The following is a 20,206-nucleotide window of genomic DNA, read 5'->3' as shown; positions in this document are numbered from 1 at the left end:
CTCACTAGTAAATGTCGCCATGGGGGGGGGGGCCTCACTAGTAAATGTCGCCATGGGGGGGGTGTCTCACTGGTAAATGTCGCCATGGGGGGGGGTCTCACTGGTAAATGCCGCCTTGGGGGGCCTCACTGGTAGATGTCACCATGGGAGGGGGGGGGGGGTCTCACTGGTAAATGTTGCCGTGGGGGGGGGGTGCCTCACTGGTAGATGTCACCATGGGGGGGGTTTCTCACTGGTAAATGTCACCATAGGGGGGTGTCTCACTGGTAAATGCCACCTTGGGGGGCCTCACTACTAAATGTCGCCATGGGGGGGGGGGTCTCACTGGTAAATGTCGCCATGGGGGGGGGTCACACTGGTAAATGTCGCCGTGGGGGAGGGGGGGGTTGCCTCACTGGTAGATGTCACCATGGGGGGGGGGGGGTTTCTCACTGGTAAATGTCGCCATGGGGTCTCACATTGTCACGGTTCCGTTACGCTACATGGATTACCTAAAACACTGCTGATATCCCGCACTCTGCAACGTACACGATTTAGGGAATCATTTAAACACATAAACATATTGTTTCCTAGAAAATGATAGGCAGAATCTGATTGGTTGCCAGGGGCAATGGCACCTCTTTTAATTTTTTTGAAGCTTTAGTAAATTTGTGGAGAATGCACAGAACTACTTGTGTGGTGTTGGGTGGTTCTGTTGTCATGTCCCCGGTGTGTATAAGGCCAGGCACCGAGACGGCGACTAGTTCCAGTAGCTGTGTTCTGCCGATGTACAGACTGGAGTCTATTAGGCTGATAGTAATGTGGTGATGGCAAAGTAATAGTAATGTATGTCTGTATGTATATAAGTGTGTGTGTGTGTGTGTGTGTGTGTATGTGTGTATATATATATATATATATATATATATATATATATATATATATATATATACTCTCTAGTCTGAGACAGGTGGGAATAGTCCAGGGGGCGTAATTACAGGTTGGTGGAGCGCCAGGCCGGTCTGGAAGGGACCTGGGAACTAGGCCTGTGCCAGGACATAGAAACTCCGTCATTGTCTTGCTGTATTGTTAGAATCCACATATTGCTCATTATTCCGCAGCTCCAGAAACCACAGTAATCAATAAAAAGATCTTAGCAATGACAGAAGTTAGAGGACTAGATTACAGGTTGCACCCGCGCTTCCTATCTTGGTTCCATATATGTTGCTCCATTATTCAGCACATTCATATTGTATAAGATTTGTTAAGAAATGACACACCAATATTGTTGTTATTATTATTATTTATGCTAATATTATTTATAAGGGCACCGAAAGGGGTCTAAGTCTAAAACACCAAAAGGGGTCTAAGTCTAAAACACAGAAAGGGGTCTAAGTCTAAAACACTGAAAGGGGTCTGAGTGTAAAACACAGAAAGGGGTCTGAGTCTAAAACACCGAAAGGGGTCTGAGTGTAAAACACAGAAAAAGGTCTGAGTCTAAAACACAGAAAGGGATCTGAGTCTAGAACACACGGGGATGTGAAACGCACTATAAGCCAGATTCAGTGATGCAGAAAACAAACCACGTTGAATTGCAGGGGGAACAAATCCATTTATGTTGTTTCTGTGCAGAGTAAATACTGTCTGCTGTTGCATGTACACCAAATATGTTAGACAGCTTTATTATTACACTGCAAATTAGATTTCAGTTTGAACACACCGCACAGAAATCCAACTCTCTCTGCACGTTGCATCTGCCCCGCCTGCAGTGCAGCATGATTTTGCCCATTTGTGTGCTGAATCCGGCCATATATTTGGTGCAAGCATTGCCTGCTACGTCACCAGAAATCCACCTGTAACATCATGTGTGGTTGTGGGAGTGCAGCGGGAACAGGGACGTGCAGTCAGGGGAGGCAGTGCCTCCCCTGTCACTAATTATTAAAATAATACAAAGAAGATACTTATGACACAACTTCTGTGTCATAAGTATCTTCTTTATATTAATTTAATCATTCCCATTGTTGTATAATGTTTCAATTAAATTTGGAGGCATCAAAAGCGGTGCCTCCTGCTTCCCATTAAAAAAGCTGGAAGCAGGGGGTGGGAAGGGGGCCGGAACAAGCAGCGCACTGTAAAAGCCCATAAAAAAACTATTGAAAGCGGCACCGTTATAAGTGCCTCAGTGACAGGGGATATGCTTTCAGCCAATATGAAAGCTCGCCCCTGTCACTGTAGCCAATGGGATTGGGCACAGGCAGCAGTGCTCGAAGTGGACTTCCGCACTGACTGCCCGGAGAGGATCAGCTGGAGTGGGACAGCAGCAGTACAAAACTCATCTACTAGGCAATCTTTGTGCTGTCCCACTCCCTGCTACAGCCGCAGAGTCGCTGCCGCGCACCTGTTCTGTAAGCCATACCACGGGGCGCCGCACGGACCAGGCATCAAGGAGAGCTGCGGTCACTTCAGAGCGCACAGAGACGGCTTCAATCATCCTGGTCGCACTGTACATACAATGTAAGACTGCTGTCGGCGGTGGGCGGGGGACGTTTATCGATGGGGGGAGGGGGGGCGACGATGTGGTCTGGTGTCAGCAGCGGCCGGGTTTGTGGGGTGCAGTGGTGGCTGTGACAGTGCCTCTCTGTTCACAGCCACCACCGCACGTCACTGAGCGGGAAGGGGCTTAGAAGGCACACCCTAATTCCAGACATAATAAGAGGTGCTATGCTGAGACTTGTAGTTCCACACAGAAAAGAAAATGCAGATACATATTCTATAAATGCATACTATGTATATTATATATAGGTGACTATTTCTGTATGGCTGTGGGAGTATGATGCCGCATCAACTATTGGAAAACTTTCCAATCAACTGGGTAATCAATTGTCCATTTTTTACATTTTTCAATAATAAAAAAAATGGTACTTGTTTCCTAGCACGGCGCAATCCCCCACAATCCACGTAGGCATGGAGTTGACTTTAGATAGTGTGGCAAGCGCAGCGAGGGGACGTGGAATATGAGCCCGAAGCATGGCAAGCGCAGCGAGCCCCGCGAGGGGACGCGGAATACATGTAAAGTAATGTGTCACCTCGCGGGGCAACTCCGTGCCGAAGTGGATAGTGGGGGTATGAAAAGGTCGGAGGACGCGTACCGCCGCCCCCTCGCGCGCTCGCTAAACTCGCAACGCTTTGGGTTGGCGTTGATAGTGGGGGGTGGCGTTGCCAATCAGGGTGCATTTAACATTGAAAGCACCCATCAGGCTGCTTGTACAATTAAAAATCGAATCGCATTGCATGCATCGCATGCCGCTATATTGCATGCCACTATATTGCATGGGAGGCGATTGTATAAGATGCACTACGATCAAAATCGGGGGCGCCGTGCTAGGAAACAAGTACCAAAAAATCTTTACCTTTTTGTGACTTTTATAATTATTATTATTATTATAGGTTTGTTTTTGATTTGTAATTGATTCGTTCTTTGTAAGACTTCCCCCAATAAATCCATTTCGATAATATAAGACAAATAAACTAAAAAATGGAGTAATAAATCCCCAACGCGCGGGCTGTGAATACATTTATAGCCGCCATTTACTGATGTCGGTAATGTCTCCTTACTTGACGGCTGGGCGCATTTTATAGCTTTCACATTAGAAGCACTTTATACTTTATCATATCTCTGAAGTGGTTGTTCCGGGAATCCGCGAGGAATTGCAGCTCTCCGAGTGTAGCAGTCTCCGTGTTTCCGAACTATATGGATCATAGAGTCACTAGGGGGTTATTCTGCTCGGTACGGTGGGACCGTATACGGGCGGATCAGGTTTTTTTTTTCATCTGCGCATGCGTATCTTTCGCAATGCACATGTGCGGCGACCTCACACCGCTCACGGACGGGTCTCTCCATGCGAAAAAACCTTTCCGCAAGAACACGGTCATTGTGGGCGGCATGTGGGCGTTTTTATGGGAGCAGCCGGAATAATGAGGAAAACTGGGCGTAAACATGGGCGTACACTGGGGTGTGCACACAAAATGTATGGTGCCACAACCGCCTTGATCGGCGAACGCACCATGCACTTTGGCCCAAAAGCAGGCGGACGCCAAAGATAGCTCCAGACCACCCCTAGAGATACCGCATGAGAGCGGACGCCTGGGTCTGCTAATTAACGCTGATTACTACACCTGAATGTAATAAGCAATGCTGCAGCCTATTAAGTGAAAACCATGATTTCACTACCTGCAAGCCACACACAGCACTCAAACACATTGGAAGCATATCTTTCTACACTTCTCTACATGTAAAGGTCGGTTTCATTTTAGGTAAGATTCATTCAAGACCTGCTTATATATGTCAAGGTAGTTAGTTTATAACCATCTACACCCATTCAGTCAGTGTTTTTTTAAAAAGCAGGACACTCAATTCACAGGAGTTGACATGTGTCAACTTTTTCACTGTAACACAAACATACCAGTTTTCTATTATGGAAAAGACACATAAACCACGTCTAAGAGCAACAAGGATGTTTTTGGACTCAATTTCTACTTGCAATGGTGGAGCAATGTCCTAAGGCCATGGCCACTATTTTGCACACAATCTTTATATTTTTGCCCAACAACATACATTATTCTCTTTCATATCTGCTATGAACTTTATGTAGTACACTCTGTATGTAAGATGCCACCAAGCACATTATTGCAATCACATATCTCTAACAAAGGATCCCAACATCTGCCTATCACACTCTAAAGTCTTATTTTGAACAATATTAGAACATGTTTGCATGTGGCGTACGCTCAGATATACGGAAGGTGTCGGTGGGAAAACGGACGTGATCCCTCCGTGCACTGTGGCGTACGCTCTGATGTACGCCAGGTATCGGTGGCTAAGAGGGAGATCTGTCCGGACACGGTGGCGTACGCTCAAGTGAACGCCACTCCCCATTGTCGGTGTTTGTGACCGTCCGTGTGCGGCTGTTCTGTGGGCAGACTTACGCTCACCGTGAGCGTACGGTGTGACGGACCGTACATAAGTTTCACTGTACCAAACAGAATAACCCCCACGGTCTGGAAAGTGGTCTACACAAGCAAGCGGCCGACATGGGAAAAAGTTGAAAAGGTCACTGTTTTTTGGTGTCAATGTCGACACCTCAGCACCTGGATTTGCACAGCGTAGTGCGCCCCATTTCGCTGTACATGCTTTGGCCCAGGTTTGACGTTCCTAATCGTAGTCCGTACAGTTGGTAAAGTATAATTTTTTTAAAAGTAGAATGTAATAAACCGGGAAAAATTCATGTTTTCTCGGGTTGAACGCTGCAATGTTGACCTTTTGTCTATGTCGATCTTTTGTGTGTGTCGACCTATTGTCCAAATCTTGTTTTTGTGAAAGATTCAGGTCTTGCAATTTGTGCACAGGTCACAATTAACTGCTTGTGTCAACACCGACATAACTGACAAGGCGCCGGCTTCCGACAAGCGCTCTGCCATTAATGTCCGCAATCTGCATCGTCTACCGAATAAGCCTTTGTAGGAACCGCCATTGAACACATGAGCTCAGCAGCCGGCTCAGTTCTCCTCAAGTAGCATCAATTCAGATTGTAATTGTACTTCGGGAACTGATCTGCTGCAAACCTTCGTCGCGAGCTTAATAGTTCTCTAATGGATTAGAGGGAAGAGAGGCATTAGGGAAAGCAGCGTGCCGTATTTATACACAGTGCGCCAGGACGCTTCTGGGAGCCTCGGCCTTGTGATTGTTTTCCTTGGCGAGCGGCGCTGTGGCATTGACAGGTTTAAAAGTTAATTTAAGGGATAGTGTACACTCAGCAAGTCTGGGGGGGGGGTATCGGTGCTAAACAGCCACAGAAAATGTAATTTAGGGCCTTATTCTGGTCGATGCGTAATTTTCCCGAATTCTTTCGGATGGCGTTTTTTAGCCGTCTGCGCATGCGTGGGCAACGCTATGCGCATGTGCCACGCAAGGTCTCCGTACTCGTTCTTACTAACACCGTACAGAAATGTGCACCGCATTCACTCGGGAGATATGGGCGTATTATGGGCGTCATTCTGAAGTACACAGGGGCGTAGTTTCAAAGTGGGCTAAACTGGGCGTAAACATGGGCGTACACGAGGGAGTGCACTAATTATGGTATGCGTGCATTCGGACAGAACACCGACTGCAAACGAACCAAAAGGCAAGAAATATGCGGTGTCCATAAGCAAGTATTTCTTTGCGGACACCACTCGGTCATGCGCTAGGCATTCGGAACGCCCAATCAGTACAGCCGCACCTGAACCAATGTCAGCTGAACACAATACAATCCACTCCTTTACTCATTACTCATTAATTACACTCTTTTCATTGCTTCAATTGGAACCATTGCAGCTTAAATGGACCATTACAAAACACACAAATATATGCTGAAAGGCAGGTTCCCGTCCGTTCTGACGCGGTAAGACCGTGCAAACGCTGTAAGACCATGCAGAATATGTGTGTGTCCACCGCACACGCAAGGTTTGGATGTCGTCCGTAAACACGCCCTGTTCTTAAAGTGTGAGTCCGTCCGTATGCGGAGGACCGGTGGGCGTTTCTTCGTATGATGTCCGCACAGCGTGGCGTGCGGACCGCTCCGAAAGAATTCGGAAATTTATGCACCAACCAGAATAACCTCCTTACTCTCAGATTCATTCTGTCCGACTCCGTGACGTTTTCTGAAATAACTGGGTGCATAAAATGGCTGTCAGGGTGGTAAAGGGGGCTTTAAAAAAAAATTCCATTGTGACCATGTAATATTCTACTTGGCAAAATAGTAACTGGTTTAAAATATTTTGTGCTCATTTACTTAACAGGCTTTTGTGCAAACTGGAATCCCCTCTAAAAGAGCGCAGTTTGTTGTTTTTTAAGCTTCACTGCTTAGTTGTTTTTATATTTAAACTATAGCCATTACAGTTTGAGTGTATTGTGATCACCATGGCAACCACAGACTCATGACATTGGGCCTTATTTTGGTTCACTCTTTCTGACAAAATCCTTCTTAGATGGACAAAACCATGTGCACTGCAGGGGGGCAGATGTAAAATGTGCAGAGAGAATTAGATTTGGGTGAGTTATTTTGTTTCTGTGAAGGAAAAATACTGGCTGCTTTATTTTTACACTGCAATATAGATCTCACTTTGAAGTAAGACCCCACCCAAATCTAATTATATCTGCACAAGTTACATCTGCCCCACCTGCAGTGCACATGGTTTTGCCCATCTAAGAAGGATTTTGTCAGAAAGAGTGAACTAAAATAAGGCCCATAGAGGAGGGTTTTGTGTACCTTCCTTACACTTCCACCCTTCCTCTGCCCATTATGAGCTCTTTCAATCTTACCCCTGCTGTGTAGGACATCTCCTAACACTCCCACCCTACATCTGACCCTTTCTGGAGTATTGGGGTGCTGGGAGACCATGCACAAATCCATCCTGCCTCCTCCTGCTGACGGACTGATATCCATACCATGGACAGCTCCATCTTCTGTTAGTGCAGGCCTGGGCCCTCCAGCTGCTATGACACTACACATCCCAGCATGCCTTGCCATAGTTTTATCATTTACTAATAGCAAAACTGTAGCATGGCTTGCTAAGACTTGTAGTATTACAACAGCTGGAGTGCCACAGGTTGGTTAGGCCTGTGGTAGTGTAATGGAGAAGACAAAGGGCCTAATTCGGATCTGATCGCATGGCTGCTAATCTGCAGAGCCTTGCAAACAGTTATAGGCCAGAGTAAGATCCCGCCCCTGTGCAAACCTGTGAATTGCTTAGCACGGCTTGCGAAAAGTACAGTAGCTAGATCAGCGATCATGTCTGAATGAGGCCCAAAATCTCCTGAAACGTCCTTATTTCTTTGGAGCTACAAATGAACAACATGGTTCTAGTTGTAATTACTTTCCACTCACATGAAATAGAAATGTTCAACCATCGCAATAGTCATATAAAGCGTAAGTCATTGCACCGGGTGTGGATTGGAAGGTAGATCGTGTCTAAGTTGACACCTGAATGAAGCGCGCATTTCACAGCAACGCACAATATAGGCGTCCATAAAATTCCTTTGCAGAAAGCGAATGACAGGAACGTTCTCCCTGGCTGTGTTTGCAATTGTGTAAGTGCTTTTCCTTTCTTTTCCGACGCTTGCGGTCTCTATTACGGAACGTGCGTCGCCGTAATCTTCCCTGACACCGGTTTCAGCCTGAATTCCAGTTACATGAAATATCGCCGAGTCGTTTTCTTATAGGAATTCATTCAAATCTCCACTCACTCTGTCAGCTCCTAAATCTCCATCACATTACCCCGGCCTTGGGCTACCGTTGTAATAACTTATTTTCCAAGGCGCTTAAGCTCCATAGGAAATATCCCCGCGTTGTCTCTGCGCATCCTTTATGCTTTATAAAAGCCGTTATTGTTCGCCGGCTAACCATTACCGAAAGTTAATAACATGTTAATTTCTCGCGGAAACCCCTAATCCAGCTCTGTTTGTCAATGGAAGTGACTTAAAGTACAGCGCTTTTATTATTATTATTTTTATAGAGTGCATTTAGAGCGCGTTTTAAATAAATTGGTATTCATGGCGCGGTTTTGGGAATTCCACAGAGAAGTTGTTAAAGGCCAGTAAAAAAAGAAATGGGGGAAGGAGTGAATGTTATCGCAGCCCGTCAGATAATCCCGGAATGCCGGGCTGCATTTATTTCAGTTTTATTTTTTTATATCATTGTCTACTAGCAAACAGATGCAGCGAGCCCTCAGCGTCTAGTTGTGGTTTCTGGTTTTTGCTTATTCGTGTATTGTGGTAGGCGCTGCTGAACCCTGTGGCGCCAAATAAACCATAATAAAAGTATTAATAATAATAATACCGCTGAGGAATATGTGTTCACTATATAATGGTAATAAGTTAAGATGATTTGTAGGGGTAAAAACAAGATTGCCATAGAAGATGCCAATTACTGCCCCCATTTACAGAAGAATTATAGTTTATTTTAAAGTCGAATCTGCATCAGTGGAAATTTGTCGAAAAAGGCCACATTTTTTACTAAAACACTTGGTCCGGTGAATTACTCACCAATCCTTGTGTTTTTGGACCATGACAAATTTTCTAACCGTTGGAAAATCGGCACCTGGATTGAATAGGTCAAATGACAATTCGAATGAAAATTGTTGAAAAGTGCCCATTTTCCGAATGTCAGAAAAATCAGCACAGATTGAATACCCCAATATTGCTGCGGGCTTTTACAGGTTTTTTTTTTCTGGTTAGCTTTCATAATCATATACCACCTACCTTCTTTGAGTCAAGGCTTAAGTGCTGATTCTCCTTGAACTCCTGATGTCATCTCCCTGACCCCCTTGAAGGGGCTAGCCTTCTCTCTGTGGCCAGATTAGGTGTGCACAGCACATATTGATGACTCCGTCCCTCTCCACCAACCACAGTGCAAAACCTGGGAAGGAGAAATCGACCATGTGTGCTACAAGAAAATGGCTGCCACTCTCCAGCACACTGATGTGTCCTCGTGGCTGTGCGATAAATCACATAAACCTGGTGGAAGTAGAGACTTAATGGGGTCATTAAACATCCGTGAATCTGATGTGTGACCTAGTTTGGATTCGGCATGAAAAGCCGGGGGTCGGGATCCCGGCGTTCAAAATCCAGACGCCGGAATCCCGAACGCCGAAATACCGACAAGGGGGGGACGTGGGTCGCCCCCCCCCCCCCCTTGCGGGCTGCGCTCGGCACACTAATTTATTCTCCATCCGAGGGTGTCGTGGACACCCACGGGGGGGGGGAGAAAGTGTCGGGATTTCGGCGTTCGGGATTCCGGCATCAGGATTTTGAACGCCGGGATCCCGACCGCCTGGATTTAAACTGCATCCCCCTAGTTCGTGTATGCAGTTTACCACTTATTTAAACCTGAAATAAAGATTCGGAGACTTAGGTTTGACAGAAAGTGATGTATTTATTATTGAAGCACTTTGGACTAATTAGTTTGATTATAATTAATTAAGTAATGGTGGCCAAGAAAGAACGGCTAATTATTTAAGCTCCACCCACAACTGACCTACGTAATCAGCCAATACCCTAACAGCAAGCGGTATCTTCTCAGTCTTCTACATTGACTTCCCACCCATCCAGGTGATGGTCCCCGAACGGGTGATCCAGCAAAGGCCTATAGTCAACGAATGTGAGCGCACCGAAAAACCACTATATACATCAAATCATCGTTTAATGAAGACCTATGCCATTATTTAATGAAGACCTATGCCTTTTTTTACCGGGGAGAGCGGGAAACTCTGGAAAATCAGGAAGTTTCCTCCTCTTCCTGCAGCCAATATCCCAGCTCATATTGCCATCCCCTGCATCCTTATTGGAAGCAGAGTCACATGCTTCCCCAGGGTCACAGCCTTGGATGTTTAACCCACTACATTCCTATTGCAGTCATTCCATTATTCTGAAGCTGTTAAACATATTACAGTGCACGCCCGTGTACAGTGTAGTTTTCCCATGTACAGTGTAGTGTTCCCATGTACAGTGTGGTTTTCCCATGTAGTTTTCCAGTGTACAATGTAGTTTTCCCGTGTAGTGTAGTTTTCCCATGTACAGTGTAGTGTTCCCGTGTACAGTGTAGTGTTCCCGTGTACAGTGTAGTGTTCCCATGTAGTTTTCCAGTGTACAATGTAGTCTTCCCGTGTAGTGTAGTTTTCTCGTGTACAGTGTAGTGTTCCCATGTACAGTGTAGTTTTCCAGTGTACAATGTAGTTTTCCCGTGTAGTGTTCCCGTGTACAGTGTAGTGTTCCCATGTACAGTGTAGTGTTCCCATGTACAGTGTAGTTTTCCAGTGTAGTGTAGTTTTCCAGTGTACAGTGTAGTTTTCCCTTGTACAGTGTAGTTTTCCTGTGTACAGTGTAGTTTTCCCGTGTACAGTGTAGTTTCCCGTGTACAGTGTAGTTTCCCTTGTACAGTGTGGTTTTCCCTTGTACAGTGTGGTTTTCCTGTGTACAGTGCAGTTTTCCCGTGTACAGTGTAGTTTCCCTGCGTACAGTGTAGTTTCCCTGTGTACAGTGTAGTTTTCCCGTGTACAGTGTAGTTTTCCTGTGTACAGTGTAGTTTTCCCGTGTACAGTGTAGTTTTCCCGTGTACAGTGTGGTTTTCCCATGTACAGTGCAGGTTTCCCGTGTACAGTGTAGTTTCCCTGTGTACAGTGTAGTTTCCCTGTGTACAGTGTAGTTTTCCCGTGTACAGTGTAATTTTCCCGTGTACAGTGTAGTTTTCCCGTGTACAGTGTAGTTTTCCCGTGTACAATGTAATTTTCCAGTGTACAGTGTAGTTTTCCCGTGTACAGTGTAATTTTCCCGTGTACAGTGTAGTTTTCCCGTGTACAGTGTAGTTTTCCCGTGTACAGTGTAATTTTCCCGTGTACAGTGTAGTGTTCCCGTGTACAGTGTAGTGTTCCCATGTAGTTTTCCAGTGTACAATGTAGTCTTCCCGTGTAGTGTAGTTTTCTCGTGTACAGTGTAGTGTTCCCATGTACAGTGTAGTTTTCCAGTGTACAATGTAGTTTTCCCGTGTAGTGTTCCCGTGTACAGTGTAATGTTCCCATGTACAGTGTAGTGTTCCCATGTACAGTGTAGTTTTCCAGTGTAGTGTAGTTTTCCAGTGTACAGTGTAGTTTTCCCTTGTACAGTGTAGTTTTCCCTTGTACAGTGTAGTTTTCCCGTGTACAGTGTAGTTTCCCTTGTACAGTGTGGTTTTCCCTTGTACAGTGCAGTTTTCCCGTGTACAGTGTAGTTTCCCTGCGTACAGTGTAGTTTCCCGCGTACAGTGTAGTTTTCCCGTGTACAGTGTAGTTTTCCCGTGTACAGTGTAGTTTTCCTGTGTACAGTGTGGTTTTCCCGTGTACAGTGCGGTTTTCCCGTGTACAGTGCAGTTTCCCTGTGTACAGTGTAGTTTTCCAGTGTACAGTGTAGTTTTCCCGTGTACAGTGTAGTTTTCCTGTGTACAGTGTAATTTTCCCGTGTACAGTGTAGTTTTCCCGTGTACAGTGTAGTTTTCCTGTGTACAGTGTAATTTTCCCGTGTACAGTGTAGTTTTCCCGTGTGCAGTGTAGTTTTCCCGTGTACAGTGTAGTTTTCCCGTGTACAGTGTAGTTTTCCCTTGTACAGTGTAGTTTTCCCGTGTACAGTGTAGTTTTCCCGTGTACAGTGTAGTTTTCCCGTGTACAGTGTAGTTTTCCCTTGTACAGTGTAGTTTTCCCGTGTACAGTGTAGTTTTCCCGTGTACAGTGTAGTTTTCCCGTGTACAGTGTAGCATTGACCGTGCTATGTCTTTATTGGTGTAGTTATTGGAATGTTTTGAGCACAAAACATTCTGCTTTGCTGTCGCATGTGCTGTGTTGTTGATGCCTCTCTCTTCTGTTATATCCGTAGACGTGCCTGGAGCTGGAGCGGTACTTGCAGACCGAACCAAAGAAGATATCTGAGACTTTTGGGGAAGAATTGGACTGTTTCTTAAATGGCTCTATTGGTCCAGGGATGGACGTCTGCGGCAGAAAGCTGGATCCCATTGTAATTCCTTTGGACATTAGCGCGTACGAGAAGCGCCCCAGTATGGACCTTTTGCTTTCTCAAGACAAGCTCCTGTCAGAGACCTGCGTCAGCCTCCAGCCTGCCAGTTCCGCTATGGACTGTTATACGTCAGTAAATCAGGCGCAGCTAAATGCGGTGACATCCCTAACGCCACCATCTTCTCCAGAACTTAGTCGGCATCTGGTCAAAACCTCACAGTCTCTCTCTGCTTTGGACGGAACGGTGACATTAAAACTGGTTGCAAAAAAGGCTTCTATTAGCTCTGGAAAGGCCGCGGAGTCCTCATCAGCCGCCATAACGTCAAAATGTGGTCTAAGCGACAGCGAGCAGGCCGGGAATGGTGGAGAAGCCTCGCCTGAAAATAAGAAAAGGGTCCATCGCTGTCAGTTCAATGGCTGCAGAAAAGTCTACACAAAGAGTTCACATTTGAAGGCTCATCAGAGGACGCATACAGGTATTTTCTGGTTCCTTGTCCTTCTACATGTGGCACTGTTATTACCGTCATTGTACATTGTCTGCTGTGATATGCTGGGCTACACGTGGCAGCGTGGAAGGCTTTAAGTAGGCATACGCTGTTTTTAGATTATGGCAGTGGTTCTCAACTATAGGTCCTCAAGTACCACCAACAGGTCGTGTATTCTGGATTTCTTTCATCTGTTTTGTTGATCTGTAATTATCCCACCAGCTTCCCCAGACCAGAAATCCACACACCATGACCTGCTGGGGGTACTTTAGGGGCTGGGGCTGGGAACAACTACTTCATAGTGTGACATTTGGGATAAGATTTCTTTGCTTTGAGGGGGGCACTTGGGAAACAGCGATGGAGCTTTTAGGGATCGGAGGAGATTTACCGGACCCCTGGTTAGTTTATGGAGCTGATTAAACTAATTTCCATGTGCTATTTTTACAATTGGTTTAATCAGTGTTCCCCAAACTCTATACTCAGAGCAGTATCACAGTGCAGGATTGATGGATATCCACGCTTGTCATGTACACAGATGTATATGCTGGGGGCACTGTCTACGTGCCGTCGGCTGGCAGTGTCAGGGGCAGGCAGACAAAGCCGTCTGATAGAGAGATGGCAGAGGGGACTGGCAAGAGCGTGTAGACTGGAAGATTAGATCGCAGATGAATTTAGAAAGTGGGACGGCGGCCAAATATTGATCCCACCGTCCTCCCATTCAGCATTTGGCAGGAGGCTTAAACCAATTAGTAAGGATTATCTTTGAAAATATAAAAACTTCAGAGGCTCCAGAAACATAATTCTAACTGTGTATAAGAGCAGCGGCTTCTGCCTGCGACCATGCAGGGATCTGTGTTTCAAAGGAAACTTGTCTTTCAGCTGTTGTACATTTACAGTAGAGACAATGCGGCCATTCTGCGCCTTGGCCATGTGACTGACAACAGAAGGAGCGTTGTGTATCCTTCAAGGAAATGTGTGTGGTACAATCAGTGGACATGGGAAGATCCCTCCACGAATGGGCACTAGAGAAACTAACGGCTCATGTTGTCATTTGCAATTTGGAACTTGTAGGGACACATCCAGTGCTGTGTTCAAACGCTTCCCGGCATAATGGCGGCAGGTTCCTCTTTCCTGCCCTTGGTGGCGCTCTCTGCTGTGGTGCTTCTAGCACAGTCTGGTCTGTATCTCAATACAGACTACACTGGTTCTGGTTGATAGGTCGACTGTGTCTACAGTCAATAGATTAACACCTATTGGTTGACAGACAATTGCTCGACACATACTGTAATAGTGTATGGCGTACAAATGCTGCAAGCACTGGGAAGCGCACCCGCGTCACAATGGAATCGTGTGTCCGAGCAAATGCGCACAAGGTCAGCCGCTCGCCAACATTCGCTTGTTTGGCATTGGCCAGTCGGATCACCAGGACCCAGTAGGTGGCAGGGTGCCCGCAGTGACAACATGGCTTTATAAATCTATATACTTGGAGGCAGACTGAGCAGAGTTCTTGCAGTATGAAAAGAAAGATGGTTTCTAGAAAGAGAACAGAACTGCAGTTTGTGGGTTTTTTATTGCCTATGACGTTATTTACTAAAATTGCGCAAATGAGTAGCAACGTAACCCAACAGCAATTTGCATGCATCCAGCCAACGCAAGTCACGTAATTATGCCATTTTTCTAATGACGCCATCGCACTTGTGTGATCTAGGAAAGGTGACAGGGTTAAATTGAAGCGATGGGGTTAAATTGTACATTTAAGTTTCCTCCGACCTCAAGAGAATAATAGCAGGCGGAGGTGAAGGAACTATAATTAGGGCTTTGCAGAGTGCTAGGAAAAGGTGTTGAAGAGCGAGGCTGAGGAAGATGAAGGTGGGGGGCTGGGGCGTGAGGAGGATGATGGTGGTGGTTGTTGCTAAGTAACCCCTGCAGCAGTAAATGCAGTCTGCTAATTGGCCGGCTTGTTTAATCCTGGGCCCTGTCCCCCCAGCCTGCTTCTCAGCTGTTTCTTCTTAGTTACTCTGTTGCTAGGCGACCGCATCTCTCCTCTCACCGCTGCTACATACTGACAGCTAATTGGCTGCTTGGTGTTTCTGCCGGGTACCAGTCTGAGCTTGCATCTCGCCTGTTATCCCTGGAGGCGGAGGGGGGGGGGGGGGGAGGGGGAGGGAAGGAGTGAGGAGGATATGTCAGCAATTAATGGAGCAAAAGTGTAAATTCTATACAGCGTCTGCCACCTGCGGCCCCCTGCTACAGCCTCAGCGCACAGAATCCTTCTCTATGGCCGCCAGCGCAACACGAGTGCGTCCTGCCCGGGTTGGCCGCTTTTTTTATATTTTATTTTACTTTATTTACAGATCTTTCAGGGTTTTTTTTTTTTTTTTTAAAGTAAATGCAAAAAAATATTGCATTTACATGAATTTTAATCAATCTGCAATCTACTGAAGTCGAAAAACTTCCAACATTCGGAGATATACCCCTTGGAGATCAAGGCATTATTTTTAATACTTAGCTATAATGAAGCTGGTGCTGGGACACGGGGCCCTAGTATTAGTCTACCTGACTGAGGTGCTCCCCCATACTAATATACCTGACTGAGGTGGTCCCCCATACTAATATACCTGACTGAGGTGGTCCCCCATACTAATAATACCTGACTGAGGTGGTCCCCCATACTAATATACCTGACTGAGGTGCTCCCCCATACTAATATACCTGACTGAGGTGCTCCCCCCCCCCCCCATACTAATATACCTGACTGAGGTGCTCCCCCATACTAATATACCTGACTGAGGTGCTCCCCCATACTAATATACCTGACTGAGGTGCTCCCCCCCCCATACTAATATACCTGACTGAGGTGGTCCCCCATACTATTATACCTGACTGAGGTGCTCCCCCATACTAATATACCTGACTGAGGCGCTCCCCCTTACTAATATACCTGACTGAGGTGCTCCCCCATACTAATATACCTGACTGAGGTGCTCCCCCATACTAATATACCTGACTGAGGTGCTCCCCCATACTAATATACCTGACTGAGGTGCTCCCCCATACTAATATACCTGACTGAGGTGCTCCCCATACTAATATACCTGACTGAGGTGCTCCCCCATACTAATATACCTGACTGAGGTGCTCCCCCATACTAATATACCTGACTGAGGTGCTCCCCCATACTATTATACCTGACTGAGGTGCTCCCCCATACTAATATACCTAACTGAGGTGCTCCCCCATACTAATATACCTGACTGAGGTGCTCCCCCATACTATTATACCTGACTGAGGTGCTCCCCCATACTATTATACCTGACTGAGGTGCTCCCCCATACTAATATACCTGACTGAGGTGCTCCCCCATACTAATATACCTGACTGAGGTGCTCCCCCATACTAATATACCTGACTGATGTGCCCCCCCCCCCCCATTCTAATATACCTGACTGAGGTGCTCCCCCATACTATTATACCTGACTGAGGTGCTCCCCCATACTAATATACCTGACTGATGTGCCCCCCCCCCCCATACTAATATACCTGACTGAGGTGCTCCCCCAAACTAATATACCTGACTGAGGTGCTCCCCCCATACTATTATACCTGACTGAGGTGCTCCCCCATACTAATATACCTGACTGAGGTGCTCCCCCATACTAATATACCTGACTGATGTGCCCCCCCCCCCCCCATACTAATATACCTGACTGAGGTGCTCCCCCATACTAATATACCTGACTGAGGTGCTCCACCATACTAATATACCTGACGTAGGTGCTCCCCCATACTATTATACCTGACTGAGGTGCTCCCCCATACTAATATACCTGACTGAGGTGCTCCCCCATACTAATATACCTGACTGAGGTGCTCCCCCATACTAATATACCTGACTGAGGTGGTCCCCCATACTAATATACCTGACTGAGGTGGTCCCCCATACTATTATACCTGACTGAGGCGCTCCCCCATACTAATATACCTGACTGAGGCGCTCCCCCTTACTAATATACCTGACTGAGGTGCTCCCCCATACTAATATACCTGACTGAGGTGCTCCCCCATACTAATATACCTGACTGAGGTGCTCCCCCATACTAATATACCTGACTGAGGTGCTCCCCCTTACTAATATACCTGACTGAGGTGCTCCCCCATACTAATATACCTGACTGAGGTGCTCCCCCATACTAATATACCTGACTGAGGTGCTCCCCCATACTAATATACCTGACTGAGGTGCTCCCCCATACTATTATACCTGACTGAGGTGCTCCCCCATACTATTATACCTGACTGAGGTGCTCCCCCATACTAATATACCTGACTGAGGTGCTCCCCCATACTATTATACCTGACTGAGGTGCTCCCCCATACTATTATACCTGACTGATGTGCACCCCCCCCCCCCCCCATACTAATATACCTGACTGAGGTGCTCCCCCATTCTAATATACCTGACTGAGGTGCTCCCCCTTACTAATATACCTGACTGAGGTGCTCCCCCATACTAATATACCTGACTGAGGTGCTCCCCCATACTAATATACCTGACTGAGGTGCTCCCCCATACTAATATACCTGACTGAGGTGCTCCCCCATACTATATACCTGACTGAGGTGCTCCCCCATACTATTATACCTGACTGAGGTGCTCCCCCATACTATTATACCTGACTGAGGTGCTCCCCCATACTATTATACCTGACTGAGGTGCTCCCCCATACTATTATACCTGACTGAGGTGCTCCCCCATACTATTATACCTGACTGATGTGCACCACCCCCCCCCCCCACATATTAATATACCTGACTGATGTGCCCCCCATACTATTATACCTGACTGAGGTGGTCCTCCATACTATTATACCTGACTGAGGTGCTTCCCCATACTAATATACCTGACTGAGGTGGTCCCCCATACTAATATACCTGACTGAGGTGGTCCCCCATACTATTATACCTGACTGAGGTGCTCCCCCATACTATTATACCTGACTGAGGTGCTCCCCCATACTAATATACCTGACTGAGGTGCTCCCCCATACTAATATACCTGACTGAGGTGCTCCCCCATACTAATATACCTGACTGAGGTGCTCCCCCATACTCGTACACCGGACTGATATGCCCCCCCCCCATACGAGTATACCTGACTGATGTGCCCCCCCATACTACTATACCTGACTGATGTGCCCCCCCATACTAGTACACCTGACTGATGTGCCCCCCCCCCCATACTAATATACCTGACTGATGTGCCCCCCCCATACTAATATACCTGACTGATGTGCCCCCCCCATACTAATATACCTGACTGATGTGCCCCCCCATACTAGTATACCTGACTGATGTGCCCCCCCCCTCCCCTCATACTAGTACACCTGACTGATGTGCCCCTCCCCATACTAATATACCTGACTGATGTGCCCCCCCCCCCCCATGCTAGTATACCTGACTGATGTGCCCCCGCCCCATACTAATATACCTGACTGATGTGCCCTCCCCCCATACTAGTACACCTGACTGATGTGCCCCCCCCCCATGCTAGTATACCTGACTGATGTGCCCCCCAATACTAATATACCTGACTGATGTGCCCCCCCATACTTGTACACCTGACTGATGTGCCCCCCCATACTAGTATACCTGACTGATGTGCCGCCCCCCCATGCTAGTATACCTGACTGATGTGCCCCCCCCCCATACTAGTACACCTGACTGATGTGCCCCCCCCCCCCATACTAATATACCTGACTGATGTCCCCCCCCCATACTAGTATGCCTGACTGATGTGCCCCCCCCCCATGCTAGTACACCTGACTGATGTGCCCCCCCCCCCCCCCATACTAGTATACCTGACTGATGTGCCCCCCCCCCCCCATACTCGTACACCTGACTCATGTGCCCCCCCCCCATACTCGTACACCTGACTCATGTGCCCCCCCCCCATACTAGTACACCTGACTCATGTGCCCCCCCCCATACTAGTATACCTGATCTATTCCCCACAACCTGTCAGTTGTGCGCCCTAGGCAGCTGCCCATCTTGCCCAGTCCTTAGTTACGGACCAGAGATACTGCGCCTGCCTGATCCTATACTGGGTGCAATACTGTCCCTTTAATCTGTAATATAAGAATTCCCCAACAAAAGGAGATTCCTTTCTTTTTCTGTGCTCTGTCCCTTTAATGTGACTGAGGGTTGCAATGCTGAGGTCTACACCTTGATGTAACATCAGATATTTCTGTATGTGTCAGAGGAGCGGTGGGAATTCTCACCTCCTCTCCCGGATTCTCACTTCCCCGCACATAACGTGTCACATCACAAGATTCCCAATGCTGTTTGCTGGTGTTCAATTTGCAATTCTCTGTCCTTACTTCTCTTCGATTTCTTGCAACGTTATAAAATTAGATCTTCGCTTCTCGTAGAAATGTCGCTTTCCTGTCCAGTAATATTATCCGCTTCCAAAGTCTTTAAAATGCAGCTTATTCAGGATGAAGGTATTCACTGGGTAATTTACTGGTATGAAACATGACATTAAACTCTCGCTGTTTAGAAAAATACAGACTCCAAATGCTTTCTATATACGGCAATTGCTACAGTGACCTCTCTGCAGTTAAAGAGTAGGAACTGCACGGTAAAAACAAACGTGTGAATATATTACTTTATCGATATAGCGCACACATATTCCGCAGCGCTATACAAAGAATATTGTTACCAGTTATTTATATAGCGCGCAGATATTCCGCAGCGCTGTAAAGAGACTATTACTACCAGTTATTTATATAGCGCACACATATTCCTCAGCGCTGTATAGAGACTATTATTACCAGTTATTTATATAGCGCACACATATTCCGCAGTGCTGTACAGAGACTATTATTACCAGTTATTTATATAGCGCACCCATGAGCGCTGTACAGAGAATATTATTACCAGTTATTTATATAGCGCACCCATGTTCTGCAGCGCTGTACAGAGAATATTATTACCAGTTACTATATAGCGCACACATATTCCGCAGCGCTGTACATAGAATATTATTACCAGTTATTTATATAGTGCACACATATTCCGCAGCGCTGTACAGACTATTATTAACAGTTATTTATATAGCGCACACATATTCCACAGCGCTGTACAGAGACTATTATTACCAGTTATTTATA

General features: G+C 46.5%; 1 protein-coding gene across 1 annotated transcript in view; it reads left to right on the top strand.

The window, feature by feature from the left end:
• The window catches only part of KLF7 (KLF transcription factor 7), a 107,628-nt gene that overhangs the window by 52,186 nt on the left and 35,236 nt on the right, over window positions 1-20,206 (top strand). Inside the window, exon 2 of the mRNA XM_083154218.1 lies at window positions 12,416-13,028. Coding sequence (XP_083010344.1) covers window positions 12,416-13,028 — 613 coding nt within the window. The remainder of the gene's footprint in view (window positions 1-12,415; window positions 13,029-20,206) is intronic.

The sequence above is a fragment of the Crinia signifera genome, chromosome 7 (assembly GCF_055691185.1).
Source record: "Crinia signifera chromosome 7, ASM5569118v1, whole genome shotgun sequence".
Classification (NCBI taxonomy): Eukaryota; Metazoa; Chordata; class Amphibia; order Anura; family Myobatrachidae; genus Crinia; species Crinia signifera.
The sequence above is the reverse complement of the archived record's forward strand: the minus strand, read 5'-3'. Positions and strand labels throughout refer to the sequence as shown.